The sequence below is a fragment of the Ranitomeya imitator genome, chromosome 2 (genome assembly GCF_032444005.1).
Source record: "Ranitomeya imitator isolate aRanImi1 chromosome 2, aRanImi1.pri, whole genome shotgun sequence".
Classification (NCBI taxonomy): domain Eukaryota; kingdom Metazoa; phylum Chordata; class Amphibia; order Anura; family Dendrobatidae; genus Ranitomeya; species Ranitomeya imitator.
The window spans coordinates 133,043,074-133,065,134 of NC_091283.1; the positions used below are offsets into that span (position 1 = coordinate 133,043,074).

General features: G+C 43.5%; 1 protein-coding gene across 2 annotated transcripts in view; it reads right to left on the reverse strand.

The window, feature by feature from the left end:
- Positions 1–22,061, reverse strand: part of LOC138662117 (formin-J-like) — a 114,570-nt gene that overhangs the window by 29,583 nt on the left and 62,926 nt on the right. For both annotated transcript variants that reach the window (XM_069747265.1, XM_069747264.1), the window contains exons 7-9: positions 18,624–18,694; positions 14,636–14,743; positions 7,487–7,557 (exon numbers count right to left, since the gene is read on the reverse strand). In XM_069747265.1, coding sequence (XP_069603366.1) covers positions 7,487–7,557; positions 14,636–14,743; positions 18,624–18,694 — 250 coding nt within the window. The remainder of the gene's footprint in view (positions 1–7,486; positions 7,558–14,635; positions 14,744–18,623; positions 18,695–22,061) is intronic.

Genomic DNA, 22,061 nt, shown 5'->3' on the forward strand with positions numbered 1-22,061 from the left:
TGCTCCCGTTTGCTTCAAAACTCCTTGCGTAGCATGTCCATGCTCAACTTTCCTCCCACCTCTCATCTAACTCTCTCCTTGACAACCTCCAATCTGGCTTCCGCCCCCACCACTCCACCGAAACGGCCCTGACAAAAATTACTAATGACTTAGTCACAGCCAAAGCTAAGGCTTGGTTCCCATTGCGTTAATGGGAAAGCGCTAACGGACAGCGTTGCACGGCGAAATTAACGCCATGCAACGCGTCCGTTAGCGCGCCCATTCACGGCAATGGGAACGCGCAGCACTAGCGCGTGCCATGTTCGGCACGCGCTAGCGACGCGCCGGTGTTTCCTGGCGCGCCGCGGACGCTGCTTGCAGCGTCCGAGGCGCGCCCGCGGTCCGTTCCCCGCTCTCGCAGATCGGGGATCTGCGAGAGCGGGGACGTTACCGCGACCCCAGGACGCGGCCCCATTAAAAACATTCCGTTAGCGCAACCCGCTAGCGCTAGCGCGAAACGGATTGCACTAACGCAATGTGACCCTAGCCTTACAGACAGTTCTCCATCCTCCTCCTTCTCGACCTGTCCTCTGCCTTTGACACAGTCGATCACTGCCTACTGTTACAGATTCTTTCTTCCCTTGGCATCAAAGACCTTGCCCTGTCCTGGATTGCCCCATACCTGTCCAACCGCACATTTAGCGTTTCCCACTCCCACACTACCTCCTCATCCCGCCCTCTCTCTGTTGGAGTCCCTCAAGGCTCTGTCCTAGGGCCCCTACTTTTTTCCATCTATACCCTTGGCCTAGGACAACTCATAAAGTCTCTTGGCTTCCAGTACCACCTGTATGCAGACGACACTCAGATCTACCTCTCTGGCCCAGATGTCACCTCCCTGCTGTCCAGAATCCCGAAGTGTCTGTCAGCCATATCCTCCTTCTTCACCTCTCGCTTCCTAAAACTCAATGTAGACAAAACTGAACTCATCATCTTTCCCCCACCTCACGCATCCCCCCTACCCGATCTATCTATTATGGTAAACGGCATCACGCTCTCTCCCACACCTGAAATCCGCTGCCTTGGGGTAACTCTCGAACCTGCCCTGTCCTTCAAACCTCACATCCAAGCTCTTGCCACCTCCTGTCACCTCCAACTCAAAAATATTGCCAGAATCTGTTCCTTCCTCAGCCCACAATCTACCATAACTCTTGTGCATGCTCTCATCATCTCCCGCCTCGATTACTGCAACACCCTCCTCTGTGGCCTCCCAGCTAACTCTCTTGCACCACTCCAGTCTGTCCTCAACTCTGCTGCCCGGCTAGTCCACCTCTCTCCTCGCTACTCCCCTGCTTCTCCCCTCTGCAAATCCCTCCACTGGCTCCCAATTCCCCAACGAATCCAGTTCAAACTACTAACACTGATCTACAAAGCCATCCACAACCTGTCCCCTCCCTAAATCTCTGAACTAATCTCCCAATATCTTCCCTCACGTAATCTTCGATCCTCCCAAGACCTCCTACTCTCCTCCCCACTTATTCGTTCCTCACACAACCGCCTCCAAGATTTCTCCCGAATATCCCCCATCCTCTGGAATTCCATGCCTCAACACGTTCGTTTATCCACCACCCTTGTATCCTTCAGAAGGAACCTGAAAACCCATCTCTTCAGGAAAGCCTACAGCCAACAATAACCGAGCCGCCGCCTCACCACCGCCAGAGCCGCCGCCTCACCACCGCCAGAGCACCCGCCTCACCACCGGCAGAGTCGCCGCCTCACCCCTACCTTCTGTCTCTTCCCCACTATCCCATAGAATGTAAGTCCGCAAGGACAGGGTCCTCTCCCCTCTGTACCAGTCCGTCACTGTAAACCTGTTTACTGTAAACGATATCTATAACCCTGTATGTAACCCCTTTCTCATGTACAGCACCATGGAATTAATGGTGCTATATAAATAAATAATAATAATAATAATACACTGGCCAAGTATTCACCAAAGTGATAGCTTCAAGTTCAGCACATGGTGGTTTAAAATCCAATAGATAATAGGAAGTGAAGTCCGGCACATTTTACATGGATACGATGACTTTTAAACTTTATTCCCCATAATAAAAGGTAAAATCCAAGACAATCAAAAACGAGGAATTCTGATGTTTCCAGTTCGTGTTGCCCATACCCAATATTTTTTATTGTAAATCCATTAAAATATAAATGGTACTGAAGAGTTTTTCTGATGCTTTTCGAGTTGATCTAAATCTTAATCAACTAAGAGTCAGATTGACTCAAAACACATCACAAAAACTCTTCTGTACCATCTATATTTTAATGGATTTGCAATAAAGATTTTTGGGTTTTAAACCACCAAGTACTAGACTTCAAGTTATCATTGGGCTTTATCAGTCCGGAGCCTCAACAACTTAGTCCGTGCACTATCACCTGCAAGTTGGATCAATACCCAGTGGTGCTCAGGAACACCACAAGCACTGTGCAAACTTCAGTCATGTAGATAACGATAAGGCGACACTCACCACTGATAAATGGACTTCTTTTACTGCTTATTCATAGTCAACAGATGCAAAAACGAGACATCAAAAGATACGAAATAGAGATAAGGTGCATGTTTCTATTTTGCATCTTGTGACAATGAATGAACTATTAAAGGTGTAAAAACATCAGTGGTGAGGGCCACATTATCTTCATATGCCGGAGTAAAGAATCTCCAGATGTGACCACCACAATGCCTAACACAGAAAATTTGCAGATTTTTAACAATTTGAGAGCAGAGAACAAATCAAGAATAAATATTTTCTGGTGATTGTGTTTTTTTTATTCTTCTTTGCATATGTGTATTGCTTTGTGTTTCGTGTAAAGTAGAATGCAGAGCCACATGTTTTTAGCTGATGTGAAGAGGGGAGTGTAAGTTCATAAAAGCAAACCATTCACTTATTTTCAGTTCCATATATATATATATAATTACGGGTGACTTCAAACAACGGTCAGTGATCGCTTCTTGTAATTTTCAATAAAGAGATTGGCTCGGGCTCACAGATAAATGATTCCGTGATTTCGGAAAACCTCTGGGACACATCTGTTAAATATGAAGGCGATACAGAATGTGAACCGTGGAAATACGGTACCATATGTAGAAAGAAAGCATGGCTGAAATCAGTAAGGGTATCAGAGTAAGGATGAATGCTTCCAGATCTGAAGCAGATAAAGTTTATACAGGGGTGAATTATATGATATACAAGCATTTTCCTAAAATTTATATCCAAGGAAATGAAGAAAATTCACTGTTCATGTGGAAATAGATCAGTCTTCTATGTGAAAATAAAATATGCACCAAGAAGCTTATATATTGAATAGTTCTGTATATATTATGTTCGAGTAATACTAGCTACAGTGGCTATAAAAAGTCTACACTCTCCTGGTAAAATGCCCAGTGTTTGTAGTTTAAAAAAAATAAATCATACCATGAAAAATAATTTCTGAACTTTTTCCACCGTTATTCTCCCCCATAATCTGTAGTAATCCACTGAGAAACAAACAAAAATCAATTTGAGGGGAAAATAAAAATAACAAAATTAAAATAATGTGGTTGCATAAATATGAACACCTTCTTATAATTGGGGATGTCGTTTTGTTCAGAATTATCCAGTCACATATAAAACATATAAAGTTTCTGTTCTTGTAGGATTTTCCTGAGATTTTCAAAGCTATATTTTACACTAAACTCCACAGTCTGTAAACAGCATACAACAAAGCAAAGGGATCTCATTTATGAAAGTTTGATCAGTAAAAGGGTATAAAAAATTTCCAGTACATTAGATCTACCATGGACACTGAAGACAGTCATCAATAAGTGGCAAAAATTTGGCACACTAGTAATGTTTCCTAGAACTGGACATCCCTCAAAAATTGATTGAAAGACAAGAAGAAAATTGGTTCTAGAGGAGTGTACAGAAACACTGATGAAGCTGAAGAAATTTCTGGCAAGTACTGGTTGTGTACTGCATGTGACAGTAATCTCCCATATTCTTCATATATCTGACCTGCAGGTAGGGTGGCAGTACAGAAGAATTTTCTTGCAAAAAAAATCCAAGCACATGGGAAAATGTGTTATGGTCTAATGAGACCAAGGTTAAAACATTTTGATCATTACTCCAAAAACGTATGTTTGGCACAAAGCTCTTACTGAACATACATTTCAGTAGGCCAACATTTCGGATTTTAAAATCATTTTTCAAGCTGGTGTTATAAAGTATTCTAATTTACTGAGATAATGACTTTTGGGTTTTCATTGGCTGTAAGCCATAATCATCAACATTAACAGAAATAAACACTTGAAATAGATCACTTTGTTTGCAAAGACTCTATATAATGTATGAGTTTGGCCATGACCAATCAGCGACGGGCACAGTCCGGCCGCGAAATGGACGCTCCCTACTCCCCTGCTGTCAGTGCCCGCTCCATACTCCCCTCCAGTCAGCGCTCACACAGGGTTAATGGCAGCATTAACGGACCGCGTTATGCCGCGGTGTAACGCACTTCGTTAACGCTGCTATTAACCCTGTGTGACCAACTTTTTACTATTGATGCTGCCTATGTAGCATCAATAGTAAAAAGATCTAATGTTAAAAATAATAATAAAAAATAAAAAATCATAATATACTCACCCTCTGTCGGCCCCCGGATACAGCCCAGGCCTTTCCCGCTCCTCGCGATGCTCGGGTCCATGCATTGCGGTCTCGCGAGATGATGACGTAGTGGTCTCGCAAGACCGCTACGTCATCATCTCACGAGACCGCAATGCACTCTTGGGACCAGAGCGTCGCAAGGAACATTAGTAAACGCCTGGGCTGGATCCGGGGGCCGATGGAAAGTAAGTATATAACTATTTTTTATTTTAATTCTTTTTTTAACAGGGATATGGTGCCCACATTGCTATATACTATGTGGGCTGTGTTAGATACTGCGTGGGCTGTGTTATATACTACATCTCTGTGCTATATACTATGTGGGCTGTGCTATATACTACGTGGCTGTGGTATATATTACGTGGCTGGGCAATATACTACATCGCTGTGCTATATACTATACTGGGTTATATACTGCATGGGCAGTGTTATATACTATATCTCTGTGCTATATACTACGTGGCTGTGCAATATATTACGTGGCTTGGCAATATACTACGTGGCTGGGCAATATATTACGTGGCTGGGCAATGAACTACTTGTCTGTGCTATATACTACGTGTCTGTGCTATATACTACGTGGCTGTGCTATATACTACGTGGCTGTGCTATATACTACGTGGCTGGGCAATATACTACGTGGCTGGGAAATATACTATGTGGCTGGGCAATATTGTACGTGGCTGGGCAATATACTATGTGGCTGTGTTATATACTACATGGGCAGTGTTATATACTATGTCGCTATGCTATATACTACGTGGCTGTGCAATATACTACGTGGCTGTGCAATATATTACGTGGCTGGGCAATATACTATGTGTCTGTGCTATATACTACGTGTCTGTGCTATATACTACGTGGCTGGGCAATATACTACGTGGATGGGCAATATACTACATGGCTGAGCAATATACTACGTGGCTGGGCAATATACTACGTGGCTGGGCAATATACTACGTGGCTGTGCTATTTACTACGTGGGCTGTGTTATATACTACGTGGGCTGTGTTATACGCTACTTGGCTGCACTATATTTCTCTGCTGTATCTAAGCATCATGAATCGTGGTATGTTTTAAAGAGGGGGGCCCACTGAGACTCTTTCGCCCGGGCGCTCAAAAACCTGGAGCCGGCCCTGGCTTCACTGATTGGTCACGCACGGCCGCAAACTATCAGCGACAGGCGCAGTCCGCCCGCGAATTGGCGCGGAATTTGAACTATGCTGCGCTAAATGGTCGCGGCTGGCCGGCCGAATCCTTTGTATAAATTGCATTATTCTGAAAACTTCATAAATAAATTACCATATATACTCGAGTATAAGCCGAGATTTTCAGCCCACTTTTTTGGGCTGAAAGTGACCCTCTCGGCTTATACTCGAGTCATTGTCAGCGGGGGGTCGGAGGGGGAGCGGCGCGGTGACATACTCACCTGCTCCTGGCGCTGTCCCTGCATGTCCCATGGTCTCCGGGAGTCGGCGGCATCTTCCTGTGTTCAGTGGTCACGTGGTGCCGCTCATTAAAGTAATGAATATGGATGCATATTCATTACTGTAATGAGCGGTACGTGACCACTGAACACAGGAAGATGCCGCCGGCTCCCGAAGACCATCTGACAGTGAGACGCTGCCAGGGACCGCACCGGGAGCAGGTGAGCAGGTGAGTATATCGGGGGAGGAGAGCATTGCGCGATAGTCACCTTCCTTGTTCCACCACTGCGCGCTGCTCTGTCTTCCATCCTCTCCACTTACTGTTCAGGTCAGAGGGCGCAATGACGCAATTAGTGTGCGTGACGCCCTCTGCCTGAACAGTCAATGCAGAGGATGGAAGACAGAGCGGCGCGTGGAACGAGGAAGATGACTATTGCAAGTGCCGGGGGCCTGAGAGAAGAGAGGTGAGTATGTGATTTTTTTTATTTTAATCGCAGCAACAGCATATGGGGCAAATGTGTGGAGCATCTTATGGGGCCACAATGTATGGAGCATCGTATGGGGCCACAATGTATGGAGCATCTTATGGGGCCACAATGTATGGAGCATCGTATGGGGCCACAATGTATGGAGCGTCGTATGGGGCCACAATGTATGGAGCATCTTATGGGGCCACAATGTATGGAGCATCTTATGGGGCCACAATGTATGGAGCATCGTATGGGGCCACAATGTATGGAGCATCGTATGGGGCCATAAAATATGGAGCATCTTATGGGGCATAATGTATGGAGCATCTTATGGGTCATAATGTATGGAGCATCTTATGGGGCATAATGTGTGGAGTATCTCATGGGGCATAATGTGTGGAGCATCTTATTGGGCCATAATGTAAGAAGCATCTTTTGGGGCCATCAACCTTTGTGCAGCATTGTATGGGGCAAATGTTTCCATGGAGCACTTATGGGGCCATTATTAACCTTTGTGCAGCATTATATGGGGCATATTTTGTATGGAGCATCTTATGGGGCCCATCATGAACTGTATGGAGCATTATATGGGGCTCCTGATTCAATATGGATATTCAAAAACACTTAACCTACTGATGTCTCAATTAATTTTACTTTTATTGATATCTATTTTTATTTTTTTACATTTACCGGTAGCTGCTGCATTTTCTACCCTAGGCTTATACTCGAGTCAATAAGTTTTCCCAGTTTTTTCTGGCAAATTAGGGGGGTCGGCTTATACTCAGGTCGGCTTATACTTGAGTGTATACGGTACATACATATTCTAGAATACCCGATGCGTTAGAATCGGGCCACCATCTAATTGAAGAATAATTGTGAGCCCATGTCCAGATACATACAGACTTATTGCACTTACTTGCTGGCGCTGTGAACGTGTTGCAGTTTGTCTGCAAATGAAAGGAATCTTGGATCTTTTTTTTGGACTTCCTTTAAAAACAAAGAGAAAGTTAGAAAGAAAACATAATCTAAAGTAAAACCTCAGGACAAACAATGCAAGCGGCCCGTAATGCCAAATCATTAAGTTTATGACGTCTGAAGTCAGTTCCTGTTTCTTTCTAATCAGTACTAAGCTGACAAAAAATTAGTAACAGAACATTTTATTGTAAAATGATGGCGGTAATATAACGAGTGCCGATAAATATGGCTTCTATTACACCGACCCAGCCTTTCCTGGCTCCTAAAGCAATGCTTCACTAGTAGTGATGAGCGAGTGTGCTCGTTATTCGAGTTCTCCGAGCATGCTCGGAAGTTCTCAGAGTATTTTGGGCGTGCTCGTAGATTATGTTTGAGTCCCCGCAGCTGCTTGATTTGCGGCTGCTAGACAGCATGAATACATGTGGGGATTCCCTAGCAACCAGGCAACCCCCACATGTATTCAGGCTGTTTAGCAGCCACAAATCATGCAGCTGCGGGGACTCAAATGTGGCACCCCAGGAGTTCGGGTACCACAGTAGTGCTGCCTTCCTCTCGGGGAGGGTAGTGATATGCCTGGAGACAAGCGAGATTTCCTTTGGCAGGTTATCACACACACAACACCTTCCAAATCCAGGACAGGAGGGGGAGCTCAAAACCCTGTTTTAGGGCAGCTTTCCTGAATAAAGATCCTGGTTTGGAGGAGGGGTTAGGCTAGTCTGGAGCAGACAGTGAAGGGAAAGGAGCAGAGGAGAGATTGAGAGCTCAGGGAGACTACAATAGAGCCTCCTAGGAGCCACCGCGCAGAAACCGGGTGCCGGGAGCCCTAGGCTGTGGGGAGCTGTAAGGCCCATAGCAGAACCAGAGGGCATAGGACTGCATGTAAATTGCCGACACCACACCTGAGGCACAGCAGCAATTTAGACCCTGGAGTCACCGTGTAAGAGACCCCAAGAGTACAGCTCAAGCTGCCTGCCGTGCAGGTTCTGTCCCAGGACAGGAAAGAGAGAAAGGAGTACTTGGCCAGCAAACTACAGGTAGCAAGGTATCAGAAATCCAGCGCATAGTGGAAGGCTACCAACCTGACCTGCCAAGGGGATTTCGCTGGACTGTGGATTACCACCTTCAGTAAACCAGGTAAAGACTTTACCACACTGTGTTCTCTACTTATTCAACGGCTTATACCATCTGGCCAATATACCTTGGGTGCCCTGGGGACCCCGCTTCACCTGTGGGAAGCGTCACCATCACAGCTGCATCAACATCCCCCAAATGACCTCTTTGAAGCAGCGTCGGTCACCCTGACCGAAAACCACAGGTGGCGTCATGAATAGACTACATCATACCAAACCCCCTTAAATGAGTCCCAGGGCCACGGACCGGGTCGCAGCCACCGTGACATCCCCTTTAAGACCGGACCCGGTACCGAGTACCCCACTGCCCTGGCGGGCGACTCACAAACATAATCTACAAGCAAGGCCAAAATACTCGGAGAACGCCCGAGCATGCTCGGAAAACTCAAGTAACGAGCACACTCGCTCATCACTACTCACTAGTCAAAATTATTTTACCGCTAGGGAGAATAAAGCTGTGGATGCAACATATTTTGGGTCTCTAAGTAGTTTGCATGTACCTTACTAGTCTTGATAAATCCCCTCCGCACCGCTCATGTGCTTCCCCATCCTTGCTGCAAAACCAGAGCACTTAGGTTATGTACAAGCAACACAAGAGAACTCAATGAAGTTTTCCTACGCAGAGATATTTTTTTTTTCCTGAAGCAGCTTCAATGGCGGTTTGGCTGTTGTTTTTGCGGTGGCTCCGCTACCAGCGTCTTTTTTCCAGAATTTATAATATAAATAGAGAGTGGCTTCCTAGTAAAAATTGACCAAAGGATGAACATGTAATTTCTTTTAACGGTTTCACAGGTTACAAACCCTAAAACGATTAAAAGAAGTAAAAAAAAAAAACAGAACATGGCACAGCAAAGTGTTTTTACATTGCTGTGCAATATGTTCATTCTTTAGGTGTTTCGCAGCACTTTTTGAGGCGGTTTCTAGGTGTAATCTGACTGAAAAATTCACTGTGTGCACAAATCCTTATTGGTAAAAGGTTATAGTGGCTTTGTAGCCAAAAATATGCCTCTATGTCTTGTAAAACGGCATCAAAATGGGGTAACCTGGCATTACGTAGTAGAGACTAGTAGCAGCAGTAACAGCGGAGCCATATAGCAGCAGACTGCTGAAAAATATAGTTCATAAAAATGGACTTCTGGATTGCAACACTCACTGGTGAGGTCTGAGCCCTAATGGAGGTGATCTTAGCACACAACTGTTCATTGACGTGGATTTCTATGACAGATCTGTCACACGCAGGTCGGAGATCACCATCTGCAATACTAAACTCTACCTGTGGCCTTCAGATTCTGCAGCAATGGAAACACGATTCTATCACTATTCACTACCTGGCAATCGCACTTTCCTGCCCAATTTCCTATAACGCTCTCTGGGGTACTAATGGCCTGGCGTTGGTCTGTGGTGCAGTAACTCATAGAAATGAGACTGTAGAGTTGGTGCAAATCCTCTTACCTGCCGGCATCTGCAGCTCTTCTTTTGATTGTTTGGCCTGGAGTGAGGTCATAATTGCAGCGTGACATACATGTGACATCACTCCAGGCTGGCCAATCAAAAGAAGAGCAGCAGCCATTGGCAGGTAAGAGGTGGTCCTCCCGCTCCCATGCAGCGATCATAGGCCACAATGTGACATGTGAGTAGTTTCACACCAGCTCTACCTCTGAGCAATAGACAATCCCATATCATGTCCATGTGCCATAATAAGTCTTACAGGGCTGTTCATATATATATATATATATATATATATATATATATATATATATATATATATATATACCGTACAGACCAAAAGTTTGGACACACTTTCTCATTTAAAGATTTTTCTGTATTTTCATAACTATGACAGCTGTACATTCACACTGAAGGCATCAAAACTATGAATTAACACATGTGGAATTATATACTTAACAAAAAAGTGTGAAACAACTGAAAATATGTCTTATAGTCTAGATTTCCCATAGTTTGTAAGCTTGCCCCATAGTTTGTAAGCTTGCGAGCAGGGCCCTCACTCCTCTTGGTATCTATTTTGAACTGTGATTTCTGTTATGCTGTAATGTCTATTGTCTGTACAAGTCCCCTCTATAATTTGTGAAGCGCTGCGGAATATGTTGGCGCTATATAAATAAAAATTATTATTATTATTATTATTATTATTCAAAGTAGCCATCTTTTGCTTTGATGACTGCTTTGCACACTCTTGGCATTCTCTTGATGAGCTTCAAGAGGTAATCACCGGGAATGGCTTTCACTTCACAGGTGTGCCCTGTCAGGTTTAATAAGTGGGATTTCTTGCGTTACAAATGGGGTTGGGACCATCAGTTCTGTTGTGCAGAAGTCTGGTGGATACACAGCTGATAGTCCTACTGAATAGACTGTTAGAATTTGTATTATGGCAAGAAAAAAGCAGCTTAGTAAAGAAAAACGAGTGGCCTCATTACTTTAAGAAATGAAGGTCAGTCAGTCCGAAAAATTGGGAAAACTTTGAAAGTGTCCTCAAGTGCAGTGGCAAAAACCATCAAGCGCTACAAAGAAACTGGCTCACATGAGGACTGCCCCAGGAAAGGAAGACCAAGAGTCACCTCTGCTTCTGAGGATAAGTTTATCCGAGTCACCAGCCTCAGAAATTGCAGGTTGACAGCAGCTCAGATTAGAGACCAGGTCAATGCCACCCAGAGTTCTAGCAGCAGACACATCTCTGCAACAACTGTTAAGAGGAGACTTTGTGCAGCAGGCCTTCATGGTGAAATAGCTGCTAGGAAACCACTGCTAAGGGCAGGCAACAAGCAGAAGAGACTTATTTGGGCTAAAGAACACAAGGAATGGACATTAGACGAGTGGAAATCTGTGCTTTGGTCTGATGAGTCCAAATTTGAGATCTTTGGTTCCAACCACCGTGTCTTTGTGCGACGCAGAAAAGGTGAATAGACGGACTCTACATGCCTGGTTCACACCGTGAAGCATAGAGAAGGAGGTGTGATGGTGTGGGGGTGCTTTGCTGGTGACACTGTTGGGGAATTATTCAAAATTGAAGGCATACTGAACCAGCATGGCTACCACAGCATCTTGCAGCAGCATGTTATTCCATCCGGTTTGCGTTTAGTTGGACCATCGTTTATTTTTCAACAGGACTATGAACCCAAACACACCTCCAGGCTGTGTAAGGGCTATTTGACCAAGAAGGAGAGTGATGGGGTGCTACGCCAGATGACCTGGCCTCCACAGTCACCAGACCTGAACCCAATCGAGATGATTTGGGGTGAGCTGGACCGCAGAGTGAAGGCAAAAGGTCCAACAAGTGCTAAGCATCTCTGGGAACTCCTTCAAGATTTTGGAAGACCATTTCCGGTGACTAACTCTTGAAGCTCATCAAGAGAATGCCAAGAGTGTGCAAAGCAGTCATCAAAGCAAAAGGTGGCTAATTTGAAGAACCTAGAATATAAGACATATTTTCAGTTGTTTCACACTTTTTTGTTAAGTATATAATTCCACATGTGTTAATTCATAGTTTTGATGCCTTCAGTGTGAATGTACAATTTTCATAGTCATGAAAATACAGAAAAATCTTTAAATGAGAAGGTGTGTCCAAACTTTTGGTCTATACTGTATATACTGTATATATGCATTGGCGGAGAGAATTTGGGCCCTTTACAGTCTAACAGCTCATCATAATGTACAATTCCAGCTGCTTCTCATTTGGTAGTGCCCCCCATGTCTCTTGTCTTGAGCACACGCTGCCCCGATGATACGTCCGCCCCTGTATATATGTGGTTGTGATGTTTGGGTGTCCATATGTTACTTGTCATGTGGTGATACTGAGGTCTGCTCACAGGACATTATATTGCTATACAGACTTCTACATGATGGCAGATTATATACCAGTCGTTCCTGGAAACTATTGTAAGTTTCATTGATTTCCCTTTCTAACCTGCTATAATTCATGATCACTTTGTGTTACAATCTAGAACGATTCTCCTCAGCTTGTTTTATCTATAAGTAATGGCACACTTATTGATGTGCTACTAGGTTTTATTCAATTTCTCAGATTTTAAATCTTTATGGGAAAAAAATGGATGACAAGATTTAACAAATGAGCCGGCCACCTTACAAACCGCTGAAAGCACCGATCATGGCCACTTAAGTCTCTATTCTAATGGAATACTGTATGCATCAGGGTATATACAACTTGGCATAAATGATAGGTCTCTGCAGACTGATAATAAGTCATATTACATGAGTCACAGGGCATCTCTTCTTAATGATTATGCAATGCATATCCAGCACAATTCAATGAATATTGTTATTTCTCACATATTATTGTGGCTTTTATGACACATTTTAGTGCTACTATTAATTATTTTTGCCTAAAATAAAAATAAAATCCCGAATACAGAGAAGTTCCCCAAAATATACAAAAAAGGAACTGTTCTCTCCTTCCTTACAAATAGTATGAGATTGTGACCACCACAATATGTATGTACGGCGTAGGGATTCAATTTTCAATCTTCCAGAATCCGTCCTTTCCTCAACCCTCACTCTGCCAAAATGCTTATGCATGCCCTCATCATCTCCCGCCTCGACTACTGCAACATCCTCCTCTGTGGCCTACCTTCTAACACTCTCACACCCCTCCAGTCCATCCTTAACTCTGCTGCCCGACTAATTAATCTATCTCCTCGCTACACTCTTGCTTCCCCTCTTTACAAATCCCTTCACTCCAATTTCCCAGCGTATCCAGTTTAAACTACTAAGGCTACTTTCACACTAGCGTCGTACGACCCACGTCGCAATGCATCGTTTTGCAGAAAAAACGCATCCTGCAAAGTTGTTTGCAGGATGCGTTTTTTCTCCATAGGCTTGTATTAGCGACGCATTGTGACGCATTGCCACACGTCGCAACTGTCGTGCGATGGTTGCGTCGTGTTGTGGCGTACGTCGGCACCAAAAAACGTTGCTTGTAACGTTTTTTGGTGCGTTGTGTCCGCCATTTCCGACCACGCATGCGCGGCCGGAACTCCGCCCCCTCCTCCCCGCAACTCACAATGGGGCAGCGGATGCGTTGTAATAAGGCATCCGCTGCCCCCGTTGTGCTGCGTTGGTACAGGATGCGTCGGTACGTTGGCCCGACGCACTGCGACGGGCCGACGCTAGTGTGAAAGTAGCCTTAGGCTACTGCGACGGGCCAACGCATCCTGTGCCAACGCAGCACAACGGGGGCAGCGAATGCATTATTACAACGCATTCGCTGCCCCATTGTGAGTTGCGGGGAGGAGGGGGCGGAGTTCCAATGCGCAATACGTTTGCAATGCATCGCTAATACAAGCCTATGGAGAAAAAACTTTTTCTGCAAAACGACGCATTGCGACGTGCGTCGTACGACGCTAGTGTGAAAGTAGCCTTACACTGACCTACAAAGCCATCCATAACCTTTCTCCTCCGTATATTTCTGAACTAGTAATCTCCCAATATCTTCCCTCATGTAATCTCCGATCCTCCCAAGACCTTCTTCTCGCCTCCACACTTTTTCGCTCCTCACCCAATCGCCTCCAAGATTTCTCCCCCCCATCTTCTGGAATTCTGTGCCCCAACGTGTCCGGTTATCCACCACATTTGGATCCTTCAGACAGAACCTGAAAACCCACCTCTACAAGAAAGCTTCCAACCTGTAATGACCACACGACCACCTCAACACCATTGGAGCTACTGCAATCCTCGACCTACTGCCTCCTTCCCAATAATCCTGTAGAATGTAAGCCCGCAAGGGCAGGGTCCTCTCCCCTCTGTACCAGTCTGTCATTGTTAGTTTGCTTACTGTAAGTGATATTTGTATTTTGATGTAACCCCTTCTCATGTACAGCACCATGAAATCTATGGTACTATAAAAATAAATAATAATAATCTAATTTTTGTCCCAAAATACGTTTCCATTTAGCCTTTGTCCGTTTCAGCACAGTTCATCCACATACCATCACTACAAAATGCAAGAGATTCATCCCGGGTTTGTTGGCTTTTGTGTCAGCAAGTTTGAGCAGAGATGACACACGAAAACCAGCCGCATTCCCAGCATAGCCGCCCTGCAAAGACAAAAAGTAACACAAGGTGCAGTGGACTGTGAGAAAACACCTTACAAAGGGGGAAACGCGACCTACTCCGTCATCTCCCCTAACCTTTCTGTTTAGAGGAGATGACAATCTAATTGTTCCTCTTGCACCATAAAGACAGGTGAAGTTAAAGGCGCTGAAGCTGCAATACCAGACATAGCCCAAGGACAAAAAAGATGTTTCAGCAAAAAAAATTTCTTTAAAAAACACAGATGCTCTCTTCGAGTCTCATACAACCCCTGTAATCCATGGATTCTCAGATGTCATGCTCACTTATCAATCCAACAAACATGATATTTCTTTTATGATGTGTTACAGCTAAGTACAGATGAAAAGCTTTATGGTAACTGGATATTCTTTATGACAATGCAGGTTGTTAAAGTGGAAAACGTGCTTGTGACACAATTGATAGACTGGTGCGATTAAAGAGGAGACTTGTCACAAATATATCATTCTTTACCTGATGTTCTCCTGAATCTGGCATTGTATTTCTTTTATTGTTACACTGGGGCAGAGAGGAAGACCCTGGCGATAGGGAGCAGGGACAGGGGTTCACCTCCGAACATAAACCTGAGTCTGATCATTGAACTCCCTATCGTCCCTAGATGGGTCCTTCCCCCCTCGTGCTTGATCATGTGCCTAAGCTCTTGACAACATGAGGAAGGTATGACAAACAGTGGGAAAATAGCACTCCTCAGCTTCTCCAACAGAAACGAACACCACAGCTTCTACATAGACTGGCTCCTTCAAAGAGGTCAATATAGATGAACTATAACCAGCAAGGAATGAAGTTAGCAGTGGGTTTATATGGTGGAATGGAGTGGTCACAAGGTGCTGCAGCTGAGAACTCAAGCTCCGAGTTCACAACCAGAAGAGAAAGGGTCATGAGTGAATATACTCGTTACTCAAGATTTCTCGAGCACGCTCGGGGGGTCTTCCGAGTATTTTTTAGTGCTCGGAGTTTTAGTTTTTATTGCCGCAGCTGAATGATTTACATCTGTTAGCCAGCATAAGTACATGTGGGGATTCCCCAGCAAGCAGGCAACCCCCACATGTACTTATGCTGGCTAACAGATGTAAATCATTCAGCTGCGGCAAGAAAAATGAAAACTCCGAGCACTAAACAATACTCGGAGGACATCCGAGCATGCTCGAGAAATCTCGAGTAACGAGTATATTCGCTCATCACTAGTCCTTAACTCTTTCAGCACTGAAAGAAACTAAATCCACTCCAATTCAAGGTAAACAACAAACTGATCTTAAAGAGGACCTGAGATGTAATAAACGTTGTGACCTTCTGATCCCAGATCCCCCAGGAGTCACATCAGGACTTGACACACCAGAGACACTTATTTCTGCACCTCTCCGCTCCAGGATAAGTCCTCCTCTTCCCTGTATGTACCGTAAATAGCATCTTGTTAGACAAGTGGACGTGGGCCTCAACTTATCTTGAGGATCATGCCCAGTTGACTAAAATAATTAGATTTATATACAGGGAAGAGGGATCCATAACTCAGGAATGGAGAGGAGCAGAAATAAAGAGTAAAACAATGCCAGATTCAGGAGAACAGCAAAATTCACACCAGGTTAAAAACACACTTTCTTGGTGAAACAAAGCCCTTCTTGTGTATTGTCTGTGTCTGGTACTGCAGTTTAGTCCTGTGAATACTGACCTCTGGTAACATATGCCCTAGCCACTTCTGTTGTATTGCTCTCTGAAGCAGAATACAGAAAGTCATGGATGGACACTTATAGTGGTCAAAAGACCCCACTGACTTATAATGGGTCAATTGGGTTTACATCATGGAGTCTGTTATTTTACCGTATGCTGCTCTATTTTTATGAAAGTTATGATGAAATCCAAACAGATATGAACATTTATTGTTACTAATGGGTTTCTACTCTGTACACAGCTTATATTCTCTTTGCACTATACTGAAGTGTGAATCTGTCAAATAATGTAGCACGGTCAGGATAAGGGCAGGTGCAGATGACAGTCCGTGGAAATTAGACTGCACTAACATGTCATCCAAGTGCAGTTTGATGGTTTCCACGGACTCACTGACTTGCATGGCTGAGTGTGATCCAAAAATCGGATGAAACTTGGACATGCAGTTGTTTTTTCCTTGGAAATGTGCGCTGCCCCATAGAATAGCATTGGTCCAAGTGCAATCCGATGTTTTGTCAGATCACACTCGGACCAATAATATGGTCATCTGCTCGAGCCCTAAGAAAGTAAAGGTGCTTCTTACAAAATTAGAATATCATCAAAACGTTAATTTATTTCAGTTCTTCAATAGAAAAAGTGAAACTCCTATATTATATAGAGTCATTACAAACAGAGTGATCTATTTCAAGAGTTTATTTCTGTTAATGTTGATGATTATGGCTTACAGCCAATGAAAACCCAAAAGTCATTTTCTCAGTAAATTAGAATAATTAACAAAAAAAACTGCAAAGGCTTCCTAAGCATTTAAAAAGGTCACTTGTGGAGTAGGATCCACAATCATGGGGAAGACTGCTGACTTCACAGATGTCCAGAAGGCAGTCATTGACACACTCCACAAGGAGGGTAAGCCACAAAAGGCCATTGCTAAAGAAGCTGGCTGTTCACAGAGTGCTATATCCAAGCATATTAGTAGAAAGTTAAGTGGAAGGAAAAAGTGTGGTAGAAAAAGGTGCACAAGCAACCGGGATAACCACAGTTTTTAAAGGATTGTTAAGAAAAGCCCATTCAAAAATTTGGGGGAGATTCACAAGGAGTGGGCTGCTGCTGGAGTCATTGCTTCAAGAACCATCACACACAGAGGTATCCAGGACATGGGCTACAAGTGTCGCATTCCTTGTGTCAAGCCACTCATGACCAATAGACAACGCCAGAAGTGTCTTACCTGGGCCAAGGAGAAAAAGAACTGGACTGTTGCTCAATGGTCCAAGATGTTGTTTTCAGATGAAAGTAAATTTTGCATTTCATTTGGAAATCAAGGTCCCAGAGCCTGGAGGAAGAGTGGAGAGTCCACAATCCAAGCTGCTTGAGGTCTAGTATGAAGTTTCCACAATTGGTGATGGTTTGGGGAGCCATGTCCTCTGCTGGTGTAGGTCCACTGTGTTTTATCAAGACCAAAGTCAGCACAGTCATCTACCAGGAAATTTTAGAGCACTTCATGCTTTTCTCTGCCAACAAGGTTTTTGGAGATGGAACCTGTCCACACTGCCAAAAGTACCAATACCTGGTTTAAAAACAATAGTATCACTGTGCTTGATTGGCAGCAAACTCACCTGACCTTAACCCCATAGAGAATCTATGGGGTATTATTGAGAGGGAGATGAGAGACACCAGAACCAACAATGCAGACGAGCTGAAGGCTGCTATCAAAGCAACCTGGGCTTCCATAACACCTCAGCAGTGCCACAGGCTGATCGCCTCCATGCCACGCCGCATTGATGCAGTAATTGATGCAAAAGGAGTCCAGACCAAGTATTGAGTGCATTTACTGAACATACATTTCAGTAGAAGGCCAACATTTCACATTTTTAAATAATTCTTCAAGCTGGTGTTATAAAGTATTCTAATTTACTGAGATAATGACTTTTGGGTTTTCATTGGCTGTAAGCCATAATCATCAACATTAACAAAAATAAACACTTAAAATAGATCACTCTGTTTGTAATGACTCTATATAATATGAGTTTCACTTTTTGTATTGAAGAACTGAAATAAATAAATAAAGACAGCGTAAAGAGAATATGTCAGCATGCTGGAAAATAGCGATGGACGATGATTGCTGGGAGTGAAGAACTGGCTGATCCTCATATATACAGAGTTACAATATGTATGGAGCAAATCACTTACAGCGTTCATAAAGTTGCCAGCATCCAGTACCAGCTTCAGGATGAAATGAAGTTCTGTGCACTGCAGCAACTCTAAAAGAAACACAAATCAGAAATATCAGAACACCTTATATCTGAAACCATCAGATCACTATTTATATTTATTGCTGTAGATAACTGTATTCCGATTACACTGAGTTGGTATTTATATGGTAATTGTTTCTCATATTAAGGCCGGGGTCACACCAGCGAGTTTTACGGACGTGTGAGAGACGCAAAAACAACGCATTGCACACGGACCAATGATTCTCTATGGGGCAGCTCCTATCTGCCGTATATTTCTCGGCCGTATTTTATGGGCTGAGAAAATCGCAGCATGCTGAGATTGTCAGCGTATTCCGAGAAAAATCCGCCAATGAAAGTCAATGGGGGTGAGAAAAATACGGATTACACACGGACCAGCAGTGTGACTTGCGAGAAATACGCAGCGGTGTTCTATAGAGAAGCCGGCAATTCAGTGCGGTGTACAGTAAAATCACACTGACAGGTTAGAATAGAACAAATAAAATAAATGTTTACACATAGAATATATATATATATATATATATATATATATATATATATACAGTATATATGTCATTGACACACACATATATATATTTATATTTAACACAGAGCTAGATAGCATAAAAGCCGGTAATTCAATTGCCGGCTTTTGCTAACTCCTTACCAAACCCGACAGGATATGAGACATGGTTTACATACAGTAAACCATGGCATATCCATTATATTTTTACATATTCCTCACTAATAATGTTAGTAGTGTGTGTGTGCAAAATTTGGGAGATCTCGGTGTTAAAATAAAGGGTTAAATCGTGGAAAAAAACTGGCGTAGGCTCCCGCACAATTTTCTCCGCAAGAGTGGGAAAGCCAGTGACTGAGGGCAGAGATTAACCCCTTTACCCCCAAGGGTGGTTTGCACATTAATGACCGGGCCAATTTTTACAATTCTGACCACTGTCCCTTTGTGAGGTTATAACTCTGGAACGCTTCAACGGATCCCAGTGATTCTGACATTGTTTTCTCATGACATATTGTACTTCATGACAATGGTAAAAATTCTTTGATAGTACCTGCGTTTATTTGTGAAAAAAACGGAAATTTGGCGAAAATTATGAAAATTTCGCAATTTTCCAACTTTGAATTTTTATGCAATTAAATCACAGAGATATGTCACACAAAATACTTAATAAGTAACATTTCCCACATGTCTACTTTACATCAGCACAATTTTGGAACCAAAATTTATTTTTGTTAGGGAGTTATAAGGGTTAAAAGTTGACCAGCAATTTCTCATTTCTACAACACCATTTTTTTTTAGGGACCACATCTCATTTGAAGTCATTTTGAGGGGTCTATATGATAGAAAATACCCAAGTGTGACACCATTCTAAAAACTACACCCCTCAAGGTGCTCAAAACTATATTCAAGAAGTTTATTAACCCTTCTGGTGCTTCACAGGAATTTTTTGAATGTTTAAATAAAAATGAACATTTAACTTTTTTTCACAAAAGATTTAATTCAGCTCCAATTTGTTTAATTTTACCAAGGGTAACAGGAGAAAATAGACCCCAAACATTGTTGTACAATTTGTCCTGAGCACGACAATACCCCACATGTGGGGGTAAACCACTGTTTGGGCGCATGGCAGAGCTCGGAAGCGAAGGAGCGCCATTTGACTTTTCAATGCAAAATTGACTGGAATTGAGATGGGACGCCATGTTTCGTTTGGAGAGCCCCTGATGTGCCTAAACATTGAAACCCCCCACAAGTGACACCATTTTGGAAAATAGACCCCTTAAGGAACTTATCTAGATGTGTGGTGAGCACTTTGACCCACCAAGTGCTTCACAGAAGTTTATAATGTAGAACCGTAAAAATAAAAAATCATATTTTTTCACAAAAATTAACTTTCCGCCCCCAATTTTTTATTTTCCCAAGGGTAAGAGAAGAAATTGGACCCCAAAAGTTGTTGTACAATTTGTCCTGAGTACGCTGATACCCCATATGTGGGGGTAAACCACTGTTTGGGCGGATGGGAGAGCTCGGAAGGGAAGGAGCGCTGTTTGACTTTTCAATGCAAAATTGACAGGAATTGAGATGGGACGCCATGTTGCGTTTGGAGAGCCACTGATGTGCCTAAACATTGAAACCCCCCACAAGTGACACCATTTTGGAAAGTAGACCCCCTAAGGAACTTATCTAGAGGTGTGGTGAGCACTTTGACCCACCAAGTGCTTCACAGAAGTTTATAATGCAGAGCCGTAAAAATAAAACAAAAAATTTTTCCCACAAAAATTATTTTTTTAGCCCCCAGTTTTGTATTTTCCCGAGGGTAACAGGAGAAAGTGGACCCCAAAATTTGTTGCCCAATTTGTCCTGAGTGCGATGATACACCATATGTGGGGGGAACCACTGTTTGGGTGCATGGGAGGGTTCGGAAGGGAAGGAGTGCCATTTGAATGCAGACTTAGATGGAATGGTCTGCAGGTGTCACATTGCGTTTGCAGAGCCCCTAATGTACCTAAACAGTAGAAACCCCCCACAAGTGACACCATTTTGGAAAGTAGACCCCCTAAGGAACCTATCTACATGTGTGGTGAGCACTTTGACCCACCAAGGGCCTCACAGAAGTTTATAATGGAGAGCCGTAAAAATAAAACAAAAATTTTTTCCCACAAAAATTATTTTTTAGCCCCCAGTTTTGTATTTTCCCGAGGGTAACAGGAGAAATTGGACCCCAAAATTTGTTGTCCAATTTGTTCTGAGTGCGCTGATACCCCATATGTGGGGGGGAACCACTGTTTGGGCGCATGGGAGGGCTCGGAAGGGAAGGAGCTCCATTTGGAATGCAGGCTTAGATGGAATGGTCTGCAGGTGTCACATTGCATTTGCAGAGCCCCCAATGTACCGAAACAGTAGAAACCCCCCACAAGTGACACCATTTTGGAAACTAGACCCCCTAAGGAACTCATCTAGATGTGTTGTGAGAGCTTTGAACCCCCAAGTTTTTCACTACAGTTTGTAACGCAGAGCCGTGAAAATTGAAAAAAAAAATCTTTCCCCCCAAAATTATTTTTAGCCCCCAGTTTTGTATTTTCCCGAGGGTAAGAGGAGAAATTTGACCCCAAGAGTTGTTGTCCAATTTGTCCTGAGTACGCTGATACCCCATATGTTGGGGGGAACCACCGTTTGGGCGCATGGGAGGGCTCGGAAGGGAAGGAGTGCCATTTGGAATGCAGACTTAGATGGAATGGTCTGTAGGCGTCACATTGCGTTTGCAGAACCCCTAATGTACCTAAACAGTAGAAATCCCCCACAAGTGACCCCATATTGGAAACTAGACCCCCATGGAACTTATCTAGATGTGTTGTGAGAACTTTGAACCCCCAAGTGTTT